The 25,013-nt window shown below is 37.4% G+C and overlaps 1 protein-coding gene across 6 annotated transcripts in view; it reads right to left on the bottom strand.

Annotated features, from left to right (window-relative positions):
- Positions 1-487: 487 nt before the first annotated feature.
- The window catches only part of LOC135205932 (lymphocyte cytosolic protein 2-like), a 408,856-nt gene continuing 384,330 nt past the window's right edge, over positions 488-25,013 (bottom strand). For all 6 annotated transcript variants that reach the window (XM_064237130.1, XM_064237124.1, XM_064237141.1 and 3 more), the window contains 3 exons: positions 23,749-24,201; positions 8,856-9,007; positions 488-900 (listed from right to left, as the gene is read on the bottom strand). In XM_064237130.1, coding sequence (XP_064093200.1) covers positions 751-900; positions 8,856-9,007; positions 23,749-24,201 — 755 coding nt within the window. In that variant the 3' untranslated portion in view covers positions 488-750. The remainder of the gene's footprint in view (positions 901-8,855; positions 9,008-23,748; positions 24,202-25,013) is intronic.

Raw genomic sequence — 25,013 nt, 5'->3', positions numbered from 1 at the left:
CATAGTTCAGAAGAAGTCTTCACCCTACTCGTCCTCGCAGGCAATCAGTGTCTCTTAGACCTAGTTAATAATTTAGTTTTTTGTGTAATATAAAATTTTCATTTACCTTTTTATTTTCAGTTTCAATTTCTTTGTCCTTTGATCTGTGTAGCTATGTACTGCAGTTGTTTTGTTAAGCAATTATATATACCGTTTTCACAATTCAGAAGATGAACGATGGTAAAATAAAAAGAATTCTGGTTCTTAAGAAACACAGTCTTTCACAAATTACTAGTTAGCTGCTATGAATAGATAACTTTTTCAATGAAGACTGAGTTAGTACCTGATCAATCCCATCTGAGTTATAAAACTCCAAATACAAAATTTTCAAAACAGGTTCTCAGCTCTAATTCCATATCTAATTATGATAATTACGATTTCTGTTATAAAACGATTTATGATAGTACTTATGCTTATAACAGCAGGTGGCTTTAGAGTAACACACTCAAATAGTAAATGGTTTAATGTTTGGCATATTATAAGATTTGAGACCTTAAAATTACTAACAATAGTAAATAAAGTAACAACTCTGATGCAACAAGACCTGGTTATCATAGCAATGTCAACATGCAACTTCACGCTTAATGATAACCTATATAATCAAAATAACATAATCAGTAATTCTAACAAAACTAATGAAGATACATTTATTGTAAAAATAGGGAAATTTATATGGTAAGCAAAAACTGGAGAGTATGGAATGTGTTACAATTAATATTTCTTTTGGACAGGAACAGGCAACCTAACATATATATGGTCCTCTTTAGCAGGTGAACTTGAGAGCCTAACACGGTTCCCACTTTGGAGCTTGATGGGTTCTTTTGAGTATGTAGACACTAATTCATCAACAGATTTGAATGTCTGAAAAAAGAATAATGGTATATTACATACCTAAAACAAATTAATATTCTTTTAAAACTATTTGGGACATAAGTCATTAAAATGCACACATAATGAAACAATCAGCCATATTTTCCTGAAAAAAGGACTGCAAACCTACTACACTGTAAGCCTATGAAAGGGGACATAATGTTTTCAAACATCTGGCCACCATACATGCAACTTGTAAATTAAGAGATGCATACCTAAAATTATGAATGATTTCACATGATCTAAAAATTAAGCAAACCTATCCCAAAATTAAATTATTCTGTATATTATCAATGGAAATGCCTCATCTAAAATGTTTATTCAGTCTTCATGTCCCCCGCTGATCCCAACCTCTTGATGGGGTAGGGGGCTTAAGTGTCTGCTGCAGGAAGAGTATGCTCTTTTATGCCTACTCTCTCCGCAGTGGGTTCGACTGAACATTGGGACCTTTAACTTCCTTAATCCTCCTCCTCCTATAAATTTACACTTTCACACCTTCCTTTTTCATTGACGACCTTGTCTTGGTATTGGATTATGGAATTCACTGCTCTTTTAACTTGATGGAGGGTGGAGTTAGACATAATGCCACTCCATTCGTAAAACTAGAGTACCTGACACGGTCGAGTGAGGGGAAGTTTTTATACCAAGCCATAACCTCAGTGCTGGGTCCCATCTAGACGGACTGACAACCTTTAAAGCACTGTGGGTATGGTGTATATCCTGATGAGGGTCCCAGTCCAGTTACAAATGTAGGTAATGCTAAAACTGATTGCATCCTTAATAAAAAAAAGTTCAGTGTAAAATGTTAACGCAGTCTGCTATGGAGATCGTTTTCTTTGAGATAGGCAGATTGCCCCGTGACTGTATCGCAGTGTAAGTGCTCTTCAGAAGTAAACACATGAAGGAGTTGCTTGTGTTTTTCTGACACCCTGTAGTTTACCATGGCACATTCCACTAGATGAACAAACATAACAAGGTTTTCAAACCTAATAGGTTATGGGCCCAGTTGTGAGTGTCCTGAAATGGTAGTGAAGACTGCATGTGGTATTTGAGGCTGATAACTTAGAGCTTTTGTTTGGAGGAGATTCGGCGTCAGTTGAAGTCTGCTGTTGCTACCATAGAGATTTAACGGCAATTATGTTTGCTGTGGCTGCTATTGCCTGAAGTCAACGAGCTAGGCTATACTTCTGTGCAGTGGACTATGGTACTCTTGCCACTAATGTGAGTAGCTTTAAACTGCCTCTATTATTTTATTTTCATCAGAATTTCTGAGCTGAGAAGTGTCATTGTGCCACTAAATGGCACTAATTATGCTACTTGGAAAGTCTAGTATCAGATGGCACTCATTAAGGAGAATGTTTGGAGTCTGATTGATGACACAGAGCCCATCCCTGAACGCACTGATCTGGATAAATATAACAAGTGTATTTGGAAGAGGAATAAGGCATTGGCTAACAGAGTTTTAGCTGTTGATCCAAAATTGCTGTATTTGTTAGGAGATCCAGAAGATCCACAGGTGGTTTGGAAGAAACTTTCCAAGTTTCAGAAAAATGCCTGGTCAAATAAACTGGCATTAAAGCGTCAGTTGTTCTCCTTGAAATTAAGAGAATTTGAGTCTGTACAGGAGCATATTAAGACAATAACCGAGGTTTTTGAACTCAGTGTTGTAGGTAAGTGAAGAAGATCGGGTGGTGTAGCTGTTAGCAAGTTTTGAATCTTTTAGTAGGTTGGTAACTGCTTTGGAGGCAAATGCAGATGTCCCCAAAATGGATTTTCACTGAAAAGCTTTTGCATGAGGAAAGGAAATCCTTGTTACAAGAAGGTGATGGCAATTTAAATGTGAAGCAAAAAAAAGGCCTATAATGCCTCTAGTAGGAAACCAAAAAAAAAAAAAAAAATCTTTAAATGTCACCATTGTGATAAGGTAGGTCACATAAACAGGAATTGTAGATTTCTGAAAAAATGATGATCCTAAGGCTAAGCCTAGTACTTTTAAAGAAAAATCGTAGTGCTGAAAAAGAATATGAAAATGATGAGAGTGTAGGCCTGCTGGCAGCCCATGCTGTGTCTGTATGTAGTAATGATATGTTGCCTGAAACATGGATTGTAGATTCCTGTGCAAGTGCAATCTGTCACTTGTGTAATGATAGGAATCTTTTTGATGAATATGGTGATAAAGATACTGTTTCCACTGCTTTGGGAGATGGTCATTCACTAGAGGCTTGTGGTTCTGGCAAAGTAGCCATAAAAATGTTGCCTGATGGTAAAATGAAGAACTGTACATTGAATGATGTGTTGTATGTACCAAAGTCGTCTTTTAATTTACTTAGTTCGTGTAAAGCTACAAAACTTGGAAATGTCACTCTGTTTTGTGGGGATGAATGTAAGATTTTTGATGACAATAATAAGTTGATTGCTTTTGCACAGAAAAAAGGTAATTTGTATTATTTAAAATGTGCAAAAAATGATAATAAGAGTAACGTCTGTAATAAGGTTAGGCATAGAAGGTATGGCCATTTAGGTATTGATAGCTTAAGGCTGTTAGTGAAAGAAGGTTTGGTAGATGGTTTGAAATTTGATACTAATAAAGATTTGGAGTTTTGTGAAATATGTACTAAAGGAAAATTTTTAAAAACTCCCTTTCCATGTAATAAAAATAAAGTTGTTAGATACAGAGAACCACTTGATATAATTCGTAGTGATGTGTGTGGAAAACCTAATGAGAAATCCTTGTGTAAGTGTGAGTAGTATTTTGAAACTTTCATTGATGATGCACTCGATGTGTCTGGGTTTATGTACTCAAAGGTAAACATGAAGTATTTGAAAAATTCAAAGAACGGAATCAGAGGTAAAAAGATTAAAACTATATGCACAGATAATGGGGGTGAATACACATCAAAAGAGTCTGAGAAATTTTTGAAAGATGCCGGTATTTGGCTTGAGTATATCACACCCAAAACACCTGAGCAGAAGGGTGTCAGTGAAAGAATGAACAGAACATTGGTAGAGCATGGCAGGGCAATGTTGATTGATTCAATACTGCCTCATAAATTTTGGGCAGAGACATTCTCAACTGCTTGTTATCTGTAAAACAGAAGTCCTGCTAGAGCACTTCATGGTATGACACCTTATAGGCATTTACTGGAATTAAGCCAAACGTTAAACATTTTAGAGTTTTTGGGTGTGTTTGTTATGCTCATATTCCTAGAGATGAAAGGAGAAAGTTAGACTCAAAAGCCATAAAGTGTATCTTTCTTGGTTATGGTTCTGATGTAAAAGGATACACATTGTATGACCTAGCCAAGTAGAGAATATTATAGAGTCGTAATATTATTTTCAATGAGGAACAGCACGACGTTCAGAAGGAAAAATTTAAATTAAAGTTTGAAACTCCTATTGTTGAAGCATCTCATCCACCAGATAGTGCTTAAGAGTATGATGAAAATGAACAGCCTGAAGTTACAGTAAGGCGGTCAGTAAGAGTGAAGCGACCACCAAATATGTATGGTGAGTGGGCTTCAGTTGCTCATGAGACAAATGAACCAACATCACTCACTGAAGCATTGATGGGCTATGAGAAAGAGTATTGGATTAATGCAATGAATGAGGAAATTAATTCTATTCATGATAATGATATTTATGATTTAGTTGAACTTCCTGAGGGTAAAAAAGCCCTTAACAGTAGATGGGTTTTTAAAAGGAAAATGTCAAGTGATGGTTCTATTGAATGATATAAAGCTCGTCTTGTCGCTCAAGGTTTTTCACAAAAGTTAGGTGTGGATTATGATGAAACCTTTTGTCCTGTTCTAAGATTTGAATCTATTCGTACTATGATTGCCTTTGTTGTTCAAAACAGTTTGAAACTGCATCATATGGATATGACCTCAGCATTTTTAAATGGTATACTTACTGAGGAAGTGTATCTGAAACAACCAGAGGGGTTTGTAGAGCAAGGAAAGGAAATTTTGGTATGTAAGCTAAAGAAAAGCATTTATGGATTGAAACAGACTCCAAGATATTGGAATTGTTCTCTCGATGACAGTTTGAAAAGGCTAGGTTTTGTGCAAACTTCAGGAGATCCATTCACATATGTCAAGTCAGAAGGCGATCCCTGTATCATAGCTGTTTATGTTGATGATTTAATATTAGCATGTAAATCAGGTAAACTTATGAAGGAAATTAAAGAGTCCCTGGCTTTACAATATAAACTGAAAGACCTTGGGGAGCTTAATTACTTTTTAGGTGTAAAAGTTGTTCAAGATACTTCCAAAGAATAATATAGAACTAATAACAATAATTTTAGAAACATAAGAAGATATAAGTTATAAAGGGAAATTTAATATGAAAGAGTTGGAATATGCTCTCTCGAACAGTAATAAACCTGCTCCTGGAGGTGGCAATATTTGTTTTGAGAAGATCTGCCAATTAGCACCTATGGCAGAGTCATATTTACTATAATTTTATAATCGTTTACGGCTTCAAAATTTATTTCCTGACGAATGGCGTAAAGCTATAATAATTCCTATAAATCAAAACTTGGAAGGATCCCAGTTATGTAGATTATCATAGAACAACTTTCTTTAACAAGTTACTTATGGATACTGTTGGAGAAGATAGTAAATGCGCGACTAACACGGCACATTCCAGAGCATAAAATTTTGACTCCCACTCAGTTCAGGTCAGGGTAAGAGATCTACATTAGATTCTCTCTCTAACTTAGAAGACCATACACGTAAAGGTTTTGAATGGAATCAAATTACAGTAGCTGTATTTTTTGACACTGAAAAGGCATATAATACTACCTGGAGTTATGCTATATTACAATCTTTAAAAAATGCAACATCCATAGACATCTCCGAGGTTCATCCAATGAGAATTGATGATGTTTTGTCGAGGACATTTCTGCTGGCTGCTTTTCATCTTATGATCTGTGGGTTAGAGTTCACTTCCCCGTCAGGATGCGAATAATGAGACTGTCTACTAGCGGTTACTGCCATGTGTGACGCCATGGTAAGGGTTGGGGTTACCAGGCTGACGTCTGACTGATAAGCAATAGCCTGGTGGAGGACTGAAACTGCTATCTTTACCTTTACAAGAAAGTGTCCTTAGTGGCACACTGTTTACTTTACCAACAAACTATAACAGTGATAATCTACCTACTGGAATAAAAAAGTAACCCGTATATGGATGATTTTGCCCTATATTATTTGGCATATCGCATAACACATGCTGAACGAATAATTAATAAAAGTAAAATAAATATCAAAGATGGTCTTCATCTGTTGGGTTTAAAAAACACATCATTAAACTCAAACAGTCGCTTTTCTTAAAAATAAAAAGTGGAAGAAAGGTGAAGAAATTATTTAAAAATAAAAAATCATAGTATGTAGTATACCAATTGTCCAAACTACAAAATCTTTTGGATTAGTATCTGATACTCACTTAAACTGGAATGACCACATAGCATATATGAAATCAAAATGTAAAAGAGCATTATATCTAATCAGAAAATTATCAAACACTACTTAAAGAGCCGATAGACATACCCTTACAGTTCGGTATAAAGCAACAGTGCTGTCTATCATTGATTATGGTTGCGAAGTATATGGCTCACCTTCGGATGCAATGCCCAAAATGTTAGACCCTGTTCACAATGAAGGCCTTGAAATATGCTCAGAAACCTTTAGATCACCACCAAAATCATCATTACAAGTTGAATGTGGTGAACTACCTTTCTCTCTCTGTAGAGAGAGAGCTAGAAACAGTGAAAAGTGTTCCAAGCATTCAGACAAGTTATTCACCAACAAAAAACATGAGTTGCTGAATATAAATATACAAGTCACTTTAATAGTAAAATAACCTCCTACTTGGACAATGAATAAAATGAAAATTGGCACACCTGAAATTTAAAAAAAAAGTTTCTCATATACAGTAAAACACAATAGACAACATACGGCATAGCATATAAGTTGAAAAGGTCCACATTACACAACATATATAGATGCATCTAAATCAGAGCTTGCTTGGCAGCTGCTTTGTGGTGTTTTAACATAATGGCACTAAATTCATTGAGTAGGTGAGGGTCATACCTTCTTAAACGGTGTGGCAGTAAGGATTTAGGGAGCACTTGTTTTTACTTAAGTCCCTATAGACTCTATTTTAGAGTATCTTAGTAATGAACTAACTCATCATGAATTACCACTAGCTGTAAGTCACATTATTTCACTCAATAAGTTGTGCATTTGTGATTGTAAGTTTATATTCAATGGTGAATTTTATCAACAAATATTTGGTATGGCAATGGGCAACCCTTTATCACCACTCCTCTCAAACTTGTGCATGAAATTCTTTGAAAAACACTATTTACCTAATATTATTTATACTCCTTTAAAGTGGTATAGATATGTTGATGGTATTTTAGCTGTTTTGCTAGCTGGTATTGATATAAATGATTTACTCTCTAAATTAAATAACTAGGTACCATCAATTACGTTTCCTCTAGAATTGGAAAAAGACAATTGCCTCCCTTTCTTAGATGTTTTGATACATAGAGAACCATTTCAATGTAAATTCAGTATTTATAGGAAACCGACCAACAAGTTAACTTATGTTCATTTCTGTTCAAGCCACCATCTTAATATCAAAATATCAATTTTTTTTCTTCTATGTTTTTGCGAGCACTGTGCATTGTCAGTCCCCAATATTTGGATTAAGAAATTTAATACATAAGAAAAATAGGGGAAGTTTTATGTTATCCTTCACACATATTAGATATTTGCTATAATAAAGCCCACAAAAAGTTTTATAGTTTAAGTAACATGGAGAAAGAAACTTCTAAGAACATTCTCAGCTTGCCTTATTTTAACAGTTTTGAAACCATAAAATCATTGTTAAAATCTTTTAAGGTCAACCTAATTTTTTCCTATAATAACACACTAAAAGGAATGTTAATAAAAAATGGCCCCAGGGAAAGCAACAACATAATATATGAAATTCCATGTATGGACTGCCTCTCCTTTTTTGTTGGGCAATCTAGCAAGAGCTTAGAAGTAAGAATCAAGCAGCATAAATATTCTGTCAAAACTGGGCAAACATCTAATGCAATATTCTTTCATTTAAGTGAAAACAACCACCAGAAATATTGGATTGGTAGTTCAGTAATTGCAGGATCAAAAGATGTCTTATCACAAAATCTTTTAGAATCTGCCATTATACAAGTTACTTCCCAATATAATTTTAATATTAGTTGTGGCCTGTTTCATTTAGACTCATGAATTTGTAACATGTTTAAGAATGATCTCAAAGATACAATCACAGACCTAAATACAAATTAGTTGCCCTATAGATATTTTCTTTGTATATGTATGTTTAATATGTTTTGTGAATAAGTTTTGATTACCAAAGGTTTGAATGTGGTCAGTCGCCGCCCTGTATAATCCTTTAATTGTCTTGTCCTGTGTCTAAGCAGTTGGACTTAATCTTTTTGTAAACCTCTTAAATTGTAACCATGTTTATGTTTGTTTGGGAATGTTACTAATTTCTCCAGGTGTGTTGGATTCTAGGTACTCATCTCCTTATAATCCCTATCTGTCACTTATACGACCCTTCCTTGTCCTCTCATGTATGTCAGTCAGTCTGCTAAGTAAAGGACGTTGAGTCGAAAGATCTCGCAGCTACTCCAGTGTTTTACTTTCCTTTGGGGTTTATATTATTATAGTATATCTTTGTAAACAAATGCATTTCAAAATAAAATACAGAAATGCATTACATAAAACGGAAAGGTAGAGCTGAAAGGAACAAAATAGGTGGGTGGACGTGACTGAATTTAGTTATAACACTGAGGGGTTGCTTAATTAAGAATGTCTACTTTGTTTGGAAACACACAAATAAGTTTAATATCCACCAGATTTCAAGACTGACAAAACAACACATAATACTGTTCTCACCATCTCATTAACTTTCTCTGTTCCCAGTGCATAATGAGCATCATTTCTCCTCCTGATATTGATATTGTATGTTCTGCCACCGTACTGCAAGCAAAGAGTGAGAGGATCACTTGAGCGAGTGGAGGGTCGTATCAAGAAGACTCCATCACCAGCTGTAATATTAAACTTGATTAATATTAAGTACCTCAATTTAAAACGGGCCTTATTTACCTATATGATAATTTGCTAGCATATATTTTACAAGTTGCTAATCTGTTAAAACATTCCAAATACTCATATAAACGAATTTTAATTGAAACTCCAATTATTCTTTAATATTCTACGAGTTACCAATCTGTTAAATTATTACCAATTCTCTTATAAAGGAATTTTATTTGAAACTCCAATTATTCTTCATATTCTACAAGTTGCCACTCTGTTAAATTATTCCAAAACTCATTTAAACGAATTTCAACCGAAATTAAAATTATTCTTCATATTCTGCAGGTTGCCACACAGTTAAATTATTCCAAATACTCATATAAACGAATTTTATTTGAAACTACAATTATTCTTCATATTCTACAAGTTGCCACTCTGTTAAATTATTACAAATACTCATATAAACGAACTTTAACTGAAACTCCAATTATTCTTCATATTTTATATGTTGCCAGTCAGCTAATTATTTCAAATACTAAAAAAAATTAGTTGAAATTCCAATTATTCTTTATATTCTACAGGTTGTCAATCTGTTAAATTATTCCAAATGCTCATATAAACGAATTTTAATCAAAACTCTAATTATTCTTTATATTCTACAAGTTGCCACTCTTAAATTATTCAAAATACTCATATAAACTATTTTAATTAAAACTCCATTTATTCTTCATATTCTACAGGTTGCAATTCTTAAATTATTCTAAATACTTATATAAACGAATCTTAATTAAAACTCCCATATTATTCCAAATACTCATATAAAAGAATTTTAATTGAAAGTCCAATTATTCTTCATATTCTACAAGTTGCCACTCTTAAATTATTCCAAATATTCATATAAACGAATTTTAATTGAGACTCCAATTATTCTTCATATTCTACAAGTTGCTACTCTGTTAAATTATTCCAAATACTCATATAAGCGAATTTTAATTGAAATTCCAGTTATTCTTCATATTCTACAAGTTGCAACTCTTAAATTATTCCAAATACTCATATAAACGAATTTTAATTGAGACTCCAATTATTCTTCATATTCTACAAGTTGCTACTCTGTTAAATTATTCCAAATACTCATATAAACGAATTTTAATTGAAATTCCAGTTATTCTTCATATTCTACAAGTTGCCACTATGTTAAATTATCCCAAATTCTCAGACTTTGATGTAAACATACCTCGGTTATCATTCTCTCTCTCTCTCTCTCTCTCTCTCTCTCTCTCTCTCTCTCTCTCTCTCTCTCTCTCTCTCTCTCTCTCTCTCTCTCTCTCTCTCTCTCCACTATACACATCCTTTAATAAAATGTGAATTACTATACCATCAACACAAAAACACGAAACAAACAAGCTCTGTCAAATTAAGTCTACCTAGCCCTCTTCATAAATCCTACACTTCATCCCCAGCCATAGAAACTGCTCCCCAGCTCCACCCACCTTCCAAAACAACACCACTGAGCCTTCCTCTAACATGTCTTACTTTCCCTCCTCTCCAACGTCACCAGCTATCCCAGTGCCCCCCCACCAGCTTGGAAAATTATCAAGACCTCCCCACTCCAGCCCCTAAACCCTTTCTTGGTCAGTCTGAGCTTTGACTGTGCTACCAATATTTTCTAAGGCCATGCAGCATTACCAAACATCAAAGGGTGAGTTCTTCAAATTTTATGAAATATGACAAATCTTTTGTGTTTTTCCTAACATACAAACTTTCAGTGCAGCTGGAACTGGCTGTTTAACTTCAAACAAAGTGGTTAGGGTAGTTAACTACAGATGGCAGGGTGAGAGTTCTGACCACCCAGTCAGCATGCACTCTACGTTTTAGCCAAGGTAGCAGAATGAGGGGTGGCTTGGGGTGGGCTATATTTGTAAAGATATGTTTGTATGTTAAGAAAAATACAAATTACTTTTAAAAATGTTCAGTTATTCCTACATAATTACAAACCTTCAATCTTTTGGGGCCGAAGACTTACCAATTGGTGGGAGGATTCCGAGTAATCCTCTGAACCAACTGGCAGTTCACCTCACCTGGGCCTCACTTTATGGTCTTGTAAAGCAAGTTGAACATGAGTGTGTTCAACTGCCAAACTTCTGGGCCTTTCAAATTAATGAGTTCGTGTAGCATCACTGATTCTAATAAGGCTTGGGTGAACCTATAGTGCCGGGGATAAAAGTGAAAGATAGCCAGAGAGAGGCTATGAGCTGCATCTATAAACTTACAGAGCATTAGATTACAGATAGGATATTTAGTTATATAACTCATCTGCATTGCATGCTAGTCCAGCATGTGATGGCTCTCTAACCGTCCATCTGCCCGTTTGGAGAGGAAGGGTATGAAAAGAAAGGGAGGAGGCCAGTCACTCATACACACTCTCTTCTGTAACTGTACACCTTAGGCAAAATGGTACCTGTCCGTCTAGGGGAGCTGGATGAGCTATGCAATATGTTGAGTGGGGTGAATGTGGTCTGTCGTGATCACATTCCTACCCTTAGTACCTGTGAAACCAACAGGTTCTCTTTGAATATGAGAATGGACCAATGCCCCTGACTCGAGTCTGGCAGGGACAGATGGATTCTGAGTCTGAGTCTGGGTCAAATTCGAGCGCAGCAGATCCCCATTCCCTAGTGTTTAACGTTGAAGGAAAGTCCATGTAGTTCGCCAACTTTCTTTGCCAATGCCAGGGCAAGCAAGAAAAAAGTCTTGAGGGTCAGAACCTTATTTGACAACTCTAGTAAGGGGTCGTAGGGTGCATGAGTCAGGCTCTGAAAAACAAGAGTCACATCCCACTCAGGGGGCCTAAGTTCTCTGGGAGGGCAAAATTGTTCAAAGGTCGTCATCAGCAAAGAAATCTCCCACAAGGAAGAGAGATCAATGGCTTTCAGGTGTTGTATCTCTTCAGTTCTCGTTTCCATCCATTATTTCTTGTCTGTCTTTCATTTAATGTGAAGAGGTTACTGTCTACTTTTGTTATACCCTTCAGTATTTTGAATGTCTCTATTAATTGTCCTTGCAATTGTCATGTTTTAAGGTTATACATGTTCAGGCTCTCTAGTAGTCATTGGTAACCTATTTGCCTGATGGATGGAATTAACTTTGTGGCTCTCGCTCATACCCCTTCTAGTCTATTTATGCCCTTTTTTAGTGTTGGTGACCTAAGCTGTACTGCATATTCAAGATGTGGTCTAACTATTGATGAGTACAGCTGCAGCACCGTTTCCTCAATTCTGTTTCTGAACTGCCTCTTTATGTATCCCACTAGTTTCTGTGCCTTCTTTTCAGCTTTTATGCACCGTTTTGTGGATTTTAATTCCTTGGTAATAATAACTCCAAGGTCATTTCCTTGTTCTACACTATTTATGTCATTCCCAAGCAGCATGTAGTTGGCATGAGGGTTATTTGTTCCTATTTGTATCAGTTTAAGTTTATCCAGGCTAAAAGGCATTTAGCATATTTTTTATCACGCTCCTATTTTCATTTGATAATTTCTTAAACTTTCCACTTTATCTAGGTCTGCTGCATTTATACCTAGTTTGCTGTCATCTGCAAATTTGGCTATCTTGTAGTGAAGCCCACAATCTGACCATTCTGGTCCTTCACCATTTACTACAATTCTCTGTTTACTACTAGTCAGCCAGTCTTCAATCCAGTCTGCTATTTCTTCTTCAATTTCTAAAGCTCTAACTTTTGTCATCAGTTTCTTGTAAGAAACTTTGTCAAAGGCCTTTTGGAAATCTAGGTAGTTATATCTATTGCTCTATTACTGTCGTAAATACAAAGCATGTTATGGTAAAACTCCAAGAGGTTTGATAAGCAGGATCTGTTTTGTCTGAAACTATGTTGGCTGTTTAACAAGAAGTTGTTTCTATCAATGAGAGAGAGAGAGAGAGAGAGAGAGAGAGAGAGAGAGAGAGAGAGAGAGAGAAAATTATAACTCTGAAGAGTGTTATGTTATTTCCAACACCTGTAGCTTACAAAGAAGTAACAGGTGAAGTTTCTTTGACAAATATAAGCATTAAATACATGCATAAAGAAAATAAATTATATAATTTTTTCAGTGTTTCCATCAATATTTTACTTGGGTGCAGTGGGTACACATTATCAAAATTTATGTATAGCTTTGAGATTTACACATTAATCTATTCATGGGGAGCACTTGACCAGATGTGCCCATCCCCTTCAATCCACCACTGCCCAAGAGGTTGAGGAGACAAGTGAGAAGGGCCTGGCACCCTTTCCAGACCTGCTGGAGGCTGAAGCCCAATAGGTGAGGAAGACCGTTGGCAGTTGTCAACCCGTGGTGATGATGACAGCACAGGTAGGGGAGAGCGAACCCATACACAAGAATGTGGACGGGGCTATCAAAAGGAGAGCAATCCCATTCACAGAAACGTGGATGGGGGCTATCCCTCAGACATACTAGTCTTCTTCAAGACCATGGCTCTACAAGCAAAGAAGACTCGATGGGGACCTCCTCGTTGCTTTCCCAGGTGAATAGACCTGTGTGCCAGCTTCATCTTTCCAGGAACCCGATACTGTTCCTGTGTAGGGACACTTAACTGTGTCATGGGGGTCCATTGGACCCCGTGCAGTGTTAGAAGAACCTGTACCAGCCCATGGTAGAGGCTTCCTGGACTAGTATCGGTGACACAGGGGTCCATGGAGCCCCATGCACCTGCAGCTCCCAAGGGCAGGGGTCTGGGAGCCCCGTGCAACAGTTGCTCCCTATACATGGGGTTTGTGAAGCCCTGTGCAGTAGTGGAGGCTTCTTCAAGAGCCCAGAAAGGTGACTTCCTGGGACAGATTTTGGTGACATGGGGGTCCACGGAGCCCCATGTGCAACAGTTCCCATATCCGTAGACAGGGAAGAGCAAACAAAAGATCTCTTTGCCTCTTCCATGGAAGATGGCTGACTGTTCAAGGGACTTCAGTCCTTCTTACGGTAGGGACAAACAACCTTCTTCTTCTGAGGCAGTAGCACACGACGGAGATGAAGATGAATGATGCCTCTTTTTCCTATTTGACCTCTTCTTGAGGTTGCAGTAGGTCTTCTCAAGTAAGGCTTGAAGAATGGCATCTCCCAAAGGGGAGGAAGTTGGCGGGAGTACAGAAGGGCATACAAATGGTGGCATGATCGAAATAACGACCACCGTAATGGTTGTCTTAAATCCAGTAGACACACTTACTGCTGCCATGGTAACAGTTACTGAATCAGCAGTCAATGGAAGGGGATATGAGGCCCTCAAGTGTGAAAGCAAGCCCTGCACCAAAGGAGGCCTAGGGAGGGCCAAAGTTCCTAAGCCCCATAGTCTCTCCCCCAACCAGGAAAGGAAATTGGGTTTGTGGTGGTACTCTCCCTTAACTCTGAGGGGGATTCTTCCACACCTCCCTGAGAAGTGGTAACAAATTTATGCAGCTTAGACAGAGGAAGGAATCAGGTATTGGGAACCCTTGGCATCCTCGGGGGGAGGGGGGGGTAGGGGGGGGGGGGTGTTACCCTTAGAAGGCATCTGGGAAACCTTCCTCTTGTAATTTGTCTTCCAGGAAAACTGTACCCATTGTTCTGATGGCTAGACACAACACAACAGTCACAATAATTTAACATAAAAGCATATTTTACACAATTCCATAACCCATTAACACTCGAATGATTAAGATTTCATTCAATTTATCACTTTCACTGTGAAATATGATGCAAATGAACAAATGGAAATGTGTTTCGCAGAAAAAAATTTCTGACTCAACATGGGACCAAACCCCTATCTTTTGAGTGAGAGTCCAGGGCATTAGCAAAAAGGATGCAAAGGTCAGTTGGGTAAAATTTGCCAGTATGTTGGACCGCAGTCGCCTGCATCTGGACTCTCACTCAAAAGACTGGGGCTTAGTCCCATTGTGAGTCAGAAGTTTATTTCTATGAAACAAGTGTGAGTCAGAAGTTTATTTCTATGAAACAAGTTTCCATGTGTCCATTGCCATCACATCTCACAGTGAAAGTGGTAAATCAAATCAAATGTTAGCTACTCGAGTGCTGACGAGTTAGAGAGTTGGGTAAATTTCACTTGTACATGGGCGCCCTTAGTCACCTCCCTAGGAAACAGTTCAAGTATGTAGTACTTAGGTTCCAACTCTTTTATGACCTTTGCATTCAAATTTCTAATGCCCTGGACTCTTACTTGAAAGACCAGGGTTCAGTTCTGTGGTGAGTCAGAAATTTACTTCTGTGAAACACATTTCCACATGTTCGTTTCCATCATATCACTCAGTGAAAAGGGTAAATCGAATGAAATGTTAGTAATTCAAGCACTAGGGGTTGGGGAGTTGCGTACAATTTGTTGGTACGTTTGGCTCTAGTCGTCTGCACAGGAAAAACCTCAGGTACATAGTACTTAGGTTCAAACTCCTTCTATGACCTTTGCATCCGAACTGCTAATGCAAAATTATATATATAAATATTATATATATATATATATATATATATATATATATGTATATATATATATATATATATATTATATATATATATATATATGCATATCTTGTTAGGACTTTGTCCTCTTTTTTTTATTCATTATCTTTGGTTAACCCTAATTTGCCATTTATTATAGTATCCCCACTGGTATACTATAATAAATGGAAGTCCCTGCGGCCAAGTTGAGCAGTCTAGTTCTGGCCTTCGTGCTGGTACCACAACTTTTAGGATTACAGCAAGATTACTCCATTATTCTACGAAGATTCACCTTAAGCTATCACTGAAGTCTGTTGCCTCATCTTGCTGTTCTGAAAAGTTGCCAGTAGTGATATATAAACTAAGAGCACTTTTCCCGCAAAATTCGTTCAAACTGTATGGTACCTAATCTTGTTAGTTTATCTACGATACCTGCCCACTGCCCCGAAGCTACATGTGATCATATATATATATGATACCTGGGCTGTGGGGGTTAATAGTGTGGGTGTTTGCTCGAATTATTGTTTTCATCCTTTGTGTGATTGTTATTCATTTATTGTTGTACATAGTTATAGCGGTTTCGGCAATCATATCTATCTTTATTGCATCTGTAAATACGGTGTAATATTTTTACTTTTGGTATTTGTATCCCTCTCGTTAATATTTGCACAATGACTGTTACCTCACTTATCAAGAATTTAACTTTGGAGAAAACCAACTGGAAATAATTGATTTTCTGTGTAGCACTTGGAGAAATGTCCTGACATATTTGGTGACCTTATAGCCAGGATGTTTGGTCGTGTTCGGGTGTTTTCAGTGTTCAATATTAACCATGAGGGTGCTTGGTATGGGTCTACGACAGTTCGCCGCCGCCAGTTCGCCGCGCGACAGTTCGCCGCGGACGGTTCGCCGCGGACGGTTCGCCGCGTGCCAGTTCGCTGCAGAGCCAGTTCGCCGCGGCGACAGTTCGCCGCCAACCTTTTCGCCGCGAACCATTTCGCCGCCAATGTAAAAGCTGGCAAACATGCACAGGGTATATTAAATTAGGAATAGGATAATAGGAAAGTATAGCCTAGAGATTGATAATTTACCACGTTAGTATTATTATCATTTTGTCAATGAAAAAAACAAATTTGGCTCAAAATGAAGAAGCTAATGCAAAGTTTATACAGTTTTTTACTCAACCGCATCTATTCAGAGATTAAAGGAGGCAAACTACCACAAGTTGGGTTAGCGTGGTCAGTAAAGTAATCCTCGCAGTTTTTCCACTCGACCGTATCTCAGAGATCAAAGGCATAAATAGCCAAAAATAAAGAAAGATTGTTTTGAAAAATTTAATCATGAAACTTCATTTGAACACTATATAATATCTAAAACGTGATTCATACCGTATGATACATTAGATCGTGCTGTCTCTTCAGAAGTTGTGTGCTAGTCCTCGTAGATAGTCCATGTTATCTCTATTACGATAATCATTCACGATAGTTTCGATTCTCTCATTTAAAAGTTCATATCGGGGGGGGACGTCGGGGGGGGGGGGGCGGGGGGGGGGGGGGGGGGGGGGGGTGGAGGATTTCCAGCCAAGACTCCTTCAATTTCAGTGTCTCTAAGTTTTTGCGATCGAGTAAGTCCTTTAATGAATTTCCATATCGAAGGCCGAATTTCACCCAGTGTGACTTGGACAGAACGATGCCATGCCTCGACAACGGCACGACTTGTCAAGTCCGTCAGGGCTGTCATCACTTCAACGTTGGCTGCGTCTCCGAGGTTATTCTTCCTTGGTGAACATGAATATGCGCCTTGCAGGAAGAACGTTGATCACAACGCCAGAACTGCGTTTTGCCGTCTTTTGAAACCTTATCGAAGACTTATGTCATGCCGTTGTCAACGAATTTCTCCTTTCCACGAACGGACAAAACAGGCGGCATTATGGCTTTGGAACGTTGAAGAACAAGCACAGAGCAATGAAGACTTTAAGTGACGACTCTTGGTTCGTGTGGTACTTATATACTATACAATTTTCTATAACTCACCTTGTGGTAGTCTGCCTCCTTTGATCTCTGAGATACGGTCGAGTGAAAAAACTGCGAGGATTTTCTCATTTGGCAAACTGTTAACCACGCTAAAACCCACTTGGTGGTGATTTGCCGCTGTTTGATCTCTGAGATACGGTCGAGAAACTGCGAGGAATATAATTAGGTACTTTACTATTTTGGCAAACTGTTTGACCACTGTATAAGCTTCGTAAGCTTCTTCATTGAGACAAATTTGGCATTTTCATTGAGAAAATGATGATAATACCAATAATGATAATAATAGTAACGTTATAAATTATCAATCTCTAGGCTATACTTTCTTATTATCCTATTCCTCATTTAATATATCCTGTGCATGTTTGCCCGCTTTTATATTGGCGGCGAAATGGTTCGCGGCGAAAAGGTTGGCGGCGAAATGTCGCCGCGGCGAACTGGCTCTGCGGCGAACTGGCACGCGGCGAACTGTCCGCGGCGAACTGTCGCGCGGCGAACTGGCCGCGGCGAACTGTCGTGCTCCCGCTTGGTATAGGTCTAACACCTCTTTAGGTTTTCATACTTTGTATTGAACGTTGTTGGTTCAAAATGGGGCTGTGGATATTTTGGATGTAATTAGTGGTGATGGCTACAAGATGGGTTGGCAAATCTAAACAAGGATGAGTTGAACACTCATTAACTATTTGGAGCCTGAATTTGATCCCTCTATGAAAAATAGGTTTATTATTGTTAACCATTTATGATGGGATTAAGCCTGTAAAACTAGAGTTGCTGGAGAAACAAATTCAATTGCACTGGAATTTGAAATGGAAAAATTTAGGGCAGAGAGAGAGAGAGAGAGAGAGAGAGAGAGAGAGAGAGAGAGAGAGAGAGAGTGAGAGAGAGGGAGAGAGAGAGAAATGGTTGGCTAACCGTCTTCTCCCTTGCCAGCTTCCCATGGTGTCACTGTTGGTTCAGTTATCAATTTGGCGCAGGCTTTGAAGTTCATTCCCACCTTCCAAAAGTCGAATTTTATTGGAAAAGCCCAGAGGGTTTATGTAACCTTAGATGAAAGTTTGGCCTCAGATTATGAAAACATCAAGGCCATTATATTAAAGGCGTACGAGTTACTTCCCAAGACCTATAGACAGCATTTTTACAATTTGAAAAAAAACAGTGATCAGACTTTTGTAAAATTTGCCACAAAATGACAGTTCACTAAGGACTGGCTTAAGTCAAAGGAGGTGGATAGCTTTGACAAGTTAAAGGAATTAGTACTAATTCAAGCGTTGCATCCCAGATAAATTAAGAACCCATTTGGAAGAATTAAAAATGTATAAGCGGCAGGAGGTGGCTGTAGTCTGCGATGAGTTTCAGGAGGTTATGTCCGAGGGAAGGTTCGACTGGAATAAGGCCAGTCGTGGTAATTATAGAGAAATGTTAGAAGGAATAATTTCGATAATAAGAGTAGTTCGCCCTTAAAAAGGGGGGTGCAAATTTTGCGAGACACGTGCACTGCACAATCTTTGATCTTGAGGGAGGTGCTGCCGGTTGACTTTGAACCTGTTGGGGAAGAATTTGTGATCTTGTCTGGTTTTCCAGATTCAGTTAAGTCATGTCCTATTGGCGTTTTTCAGTAGGATAGCCCGTCGTTTTGGGCGATGACATTATTTATAAGAATACAACTTGTCCAATTTTTATGATAAACCCTAAAATGTCTGTAATGACTCATTCTCAAAGTAGGGTTTTTGATGCTGTAGAGTCAACAAAAACTTATATACAAGTAGCTTAGAACATAGTGATTGTAATTGTGTAGTAGTAGGGGATGATTTAGTTAAGCCTGATTGGACAAGGGAACAGCTTTTTAATACTCAGAAGCAGGAGTCCCATAGTTTACCCAACGTATATGAATCTCTAATTGATCATAATGGTGCCTCACTACCAAATCATTATTAAAATCCTGTACGGGTGTAGTAAGTCTAAAGAGGCAAGTCATGACGACTGTGAAGTAATATGCCAATTAATGGTTCCTTTTAGTTTCAGATTGGGAGTAATGTCGGTGGCACATGACAATAATTTGTCAGGGCATTTCGGCATTCAAAAGACGACGTTGAAACTTCTGTCCGCCTTTTGATGGCCAGGTTTGAAATAGATGTAAAGAAGTTTGTCAACGGGTGCGGTATTTGTCAAAAGGTAGGCATGCCAAATCAGTTGATTCCAAAGGTGCCGTTGATCCCAATTCCTTGGGTGTCAGAAACTTTCAAGAAAGTCAATTGACGTGATTGGTCCATTACCTAGATCTAGGAGTGGGAATGAGTATATTTTTACTATCATGTAGAGAATGTCCCGTTTTCCTGAAGCTATTCCCCGCCATACAATCAAGAGTGCAAAGGTTGTGGATGTCTTAATAAATTTCTTTACTAAGTTTGGGTGGCCTAAAGTAATTCAAAGTGATAATGGTTCTAATTCTACCAGTAGATACTTCAGGAGTAAGATGGGAAAATTGGGGATTACACGTTACCTCATCCCCATATCATCCAGAGACTCGAGGCGTTTTGGAGAGGTTCTACCATACTTTGAAATCCATGCTGAGGAAATACTGTCTGGCTCATGGATCCAAGCGGGATAAGGAACTCCCTTACTTACTTTTTGCTTTCCGTTCATCTTCTGGTCAGTCACTGGGTCTGTGTCCTTTCAATTTAGTGTTTGGGGATAATGTCCGTGATCCTTTGGAGGTCATAAGAGAAGTGTGGGAAGGTGGCAGTCCTGAGGTTAATTTATTGGATCATGTTTCTGGTCTTGGGAATAAATTGCCGAAAGCTTGGGAGTTTGCTAGGAAAAGTTTGGTGAGTAGCCAAATATTATTTTGATCGAAAATCCAAATCACGCAGTTTCATTGTAGGTGAAAAGGTCTTGGTGTTGTTACCTTTGCCAGGGAATTCCTTAAGGGCTTTATTTTCAGGTAATCAAAAATTAAATGAAGTTAATTATTTGGTAGAGACTTCCGAATGCAGGAAACCACTTCAGCTCTGCCATATATGCTAAAGAACTTTGAGGATACGGAAAACGCAATTCCTGTGACTATTGTCAAAAAGGGTGATGATAATGATAATGTTTCCTTTTCAGATTACGATTTTGGTAATGGTAATTTCGTTGACAAGGAGTGTTGGCCTTCTAACAATCAAAATTTCTTTAAAATTTTTAATGGTTTAGTAACCTATTTGGATTTGGAAAAGCGGAATGTATTGAAAAGGTTAGAATATAAGGACTTATTTCCTGATGTCCCTGGTCGTACGTCTATTTTAGAGCATGATATTGACGTAGGTGATGCTTATCTGGTCAAACAGTTCCCGTATCATTTGAATCCTGTAAAAAGTGAGGTGGTGACCATGTTAGTCGAGTATATGTTCAAACATGGTCTCATAGAGCCAAGTAATAGTCCTTGGTAAAAAATTCTGATGGTAGTTATAGGATGTGTGTAGGTTATCGGGAAGTGAACGAGGTCACCCGATCCGATAGTTTTCCCTTGCCTTGGGTGGAGGTCTATATTGATCGTTTAGGCCAAGCAAAACATATTAGCAAATTCGATCTTCCCAAAGGTTACTGGCAGTGAAATGCCTTTTGAGTTAAAGACCGCTGCTACCATGAACAGGTATTGAGCTCTTTTCCAAGTTTAATGACATCGGAGAGACGTGGTCCTATTGTGTGGGGGTCAGGCCTTTAGTTAGCAGAGTTTGAAGTACTGCGGGGTATACCTTCCTGTTAATTTGACTCTCACATATGGCCATCGACGTATCGTGGGGGACCCCTTCCTGCTTTGTTTTACATCGTTACGTCCTACTGGATCAAGAAGCAGTTCCCATCATAAGGATCATTCTGGAGATTGAAACTCTTAGTGGCCACTTTACATTTGTTATGAAATTTTAGTTTTGTTACTTGCAAGGCTTCTTTCTGGATGTTATTTTCTCCTTTCTCTTTGGGACCCCATTATTTTGGAGAATGTATGTTTTTGCTTTCTTTAATTAGTAGTGTGGGCGTTTTGGTCTAATTATTGTATTCATTTTGTGTGATTGTTGTGGGTGCTTTGTTATAATTATTGTATTCATATCTTAAGTGCACTGGGAATTATAATAATTAAAATTGCGGCGCAACGGACTTTGTCACCAACAGATTGGAATGTACAGCAACACAGTCGCAAGTGTTAGGATAAACTTTAAGATATCAACGAATCCTTAGGGTCGTCGGACAGAAGAGCAAAACACTGTCCGACCTCAAAGACAAGTGTGCGGGTGTGCATTTGACCCACATGCTGTCATGTAATCGTGATGTCTAAAAAATGCATTTAAGTATGTCTGTTTGTACGTCAACAGGGAAGAGAGAAATGCGAGAGAGAGAAAGAAAGAGATTCTATTGTGCTTGTTTAACTTTTAATTTTACGTTACTGAGTGGGAAAATGGGTTTTATATATATATAGATATTATAATATATATATATATATATATATATATATATATATATATACTATATATATATATAGATATATACATATATATATCTATATATATATATATATATATTCAGTTTTTAATAAATGATTCGTTAGGATTCTTGAGGCCATAAGAAAGTCGGGTGGTGTAACATTTCTCCACGATCCTTGAAAAGTCTTAGTCATCATGGAAGGCTTTCAGCATTGTAATATCTCAGTTTTCACTACTAAGTTGTACAGTTTTTCCAAGTGACTGATTTTTTGTAAAATTCTTGACGACAGCAAACAAATTTTTCTTGAATTGTGATAATCGCAGTTTTGTTGCTTGTATAACTTGTGTTTGTTGTGCTATTTTAGGACGGCAGAGAGCGTGTGTCCCTACGCATGGTCTGGAGTTCCATTCGATTTTTGAGAATATGGAAGAAGTTGAAGCAGCCGCTGATTACCTGACGTATCTCGAGTTCATGATGAATTTCTGCTGCTGGTGCTGGACCTTTACTGGAAGATCCCTGAGTGATAAGCCTGGGCCACTATGTTTTGGGAAGTTCAGTGGATGACTTCGATTCTCTCTTAGTTGATATGCACCTGACAAGATAATTTGTAGTGCTTTACTGTGGAATAACTGTTGAACTCTTGTTGATAAAATATCTTTTATCAATTTTCTTAATTAAAGGAGGTTATTGATTTTTCTTCATTATTTGTGTCTTTTCTTTGCTTGATGACTGGATTCTGTATAATTAGGGTACCTACACGGAATTGTAGTTTGGTTTTGATTATTTCATTTCTTATAATGAAGACAATAAAAATGTTACCAATTTTATTTTCCCTTGGATTTTATATTCAGTACTACTCTTTTGTATTTTAAAAGGGTTTGTTTGAAAATGTGGTGAAAAGAAGCCGAGGGGATTTCAGTGGAACTCCTTTACGTGTATAAATGTCCTACCCAGTTCATTGCATGCATCAGCCCTTGAAAATAACAAAGAGAAGTCTTAGCTGCGTCAAGATTCCAAGAAACATTTGTTACACTTCTTTAAGTGACCCTATGCAATTTGGACAGTTACTATATGAATTACCTAAAAAAGAAGTCATTGGAAAAATAGAAAAATTACAATAAAAAAATTAATACTGGAGAAACAGCTACAATAGTCAGTTCTAAACACACATACTTTATATATACAGCAACTTGGGACAACTGAGTCACCAAGAGAAGTACAAGTTGATGTCGACTCTGTTCTATAGATAATACTTTCGAATTAAGCTTCGAACTCGGAATCGATATCAACTCACCTCCACCATGACCGCTGATTGGTAGGTTTGTAACACCGCGACATTTATTATATTCACAAATATTAAGCCAGACATATTGTTTAATATTAAATTCACTATACCCCGGGAATACCTTCCAACCCAGGAGAAATATAATTGATAAGGCTTTGTTTTTACTACTCTCAAGTCACACTTTGTCTGGAGGAATGGACTTACATTTTACACACCCATATATATATTAATATATAAATATATATATATATATATATATATATATATAGATATATAATATATATATAGTATATATATATAGATTATATATCTAGATATATTATATATTATATATCTATATATATATCTATATATAATACTATATATATATGTATATATATATATGTATGTGTGTGTGTATGTGTGTGCGTGCGTGCGTGCGTGCGTGCGTGCGTGCGTGCGTGCGTGCGTGTGTGTGTGTGTGTGTATACATATGTTACATACCTTTTTCAAGAAGCTTCTTAGATTTACTCCTGGAAATCACATGGAAGTAAGGCCTATCGATCAATGTCCGATAAAGAGGGCTTAGTTCAACACTCACTCCATCTCCAATGTTGATTCGCTCAACACAAGGAGGCAGAAATGGAGGTCTTTTAGCGTCTGACAAATCCGACAATGAAGTAGGAGGTTTGGGAGCTTTTTCTAAAGGCGCAGAAGAACCAAGTTGTTGGCCAAATTGTGGCGAGGATTTAATTGCTGATGGAAGCGTCAATGGCCCCTGAGCCAGGTTTGGAGGTTTCAGTTGTGAGGGCTGTTTACGAACTGGGCTATTGTTTCCCGGTAAAAGATTCCTAGTTGAGTGTAATGAAGACGGTGGGTGTAGTCTACCAGGAGTATTGCTTGCAGTAGAAGACAGCTGCTGCAGGCCAGGCCCAGTCCAGTTTCCATCCCTGCCATCTGGTGAGAAAAAATAAAGCAATTATCACAAAAATATGCCACACAGTTCACCATAACAAACACCTTATCAAAAGTTGATTTCACAACAAACGACAGAAATTATTTTGAAGCAGTATATTTTTATACAAAAAAACATTATAATTATATACAAAAATAATTGTATATAAGATGTGAATTAGAGGAAAACTGTAGTTTGTGATTAACTGGAAACAGTCCATCGGCTAAGTAATGAGATTGTGTATTTTTTGCTACAAGCATGAAATTTTGCACAAAGGTGCCATTTGATACCCTAAAAAGATATAGATATGGAGACATTTGAAAAAATGGATGCAAACCATTTTTTTCGGCATATTGCTAATTTCGTATATCTTTCCTTCTAGGATGAATGGCTGAAATAAACATTTTTGTGTCATAACATATGTTATTGGGGTCAAGGAATTCATTAAAACATATGGAAACAAACCAAGTCACCCACTTAACTTTAAAATTACCTGAAATCAGATTTATTAAATTAAATGACAACAAACGGATACATAATATCAAATTGGCACATTGGAAATTCTGTTTCTAAGATAGGTTAAATGGTAAATGTAACGAGTAAACCTATGTTGAGAAATAAAAAAATCCGTCAACACCAAAATATTTCCATTGTGAAGAAGAAAAATATAGTTTCCACAGTGTCATCATGATTATGGAGGAAAAAATTAAAATTCATATTTAAATTTAAATACATTATACCAGAATTCTATCAACTAAGTCAAATTAAGTCCCTAAAATTTTATACTGTTCTCATAAATTCAACCATTTCCACA

The sequence above is a fragment of the Macrobrachium nipponense genome, chromosome 11 (assembly GCF_015104395.2).
Source record: "Macrobrachium nipponense isolate FS-2020 chromosome 11, ASM1510439v2, whole genome shotgun sequence".
NCBI classification, from domain to species: domain Eukaryota; kingdom Metazoa; phylum Arthropoda; class Malacostraca; order Decapoda; family Palaemonidae; genus Macrobrachium; species Macrobrachium nipponense.
This window is presented reverse-complemented; position numbering and strand designations above follow the sequence as displayed.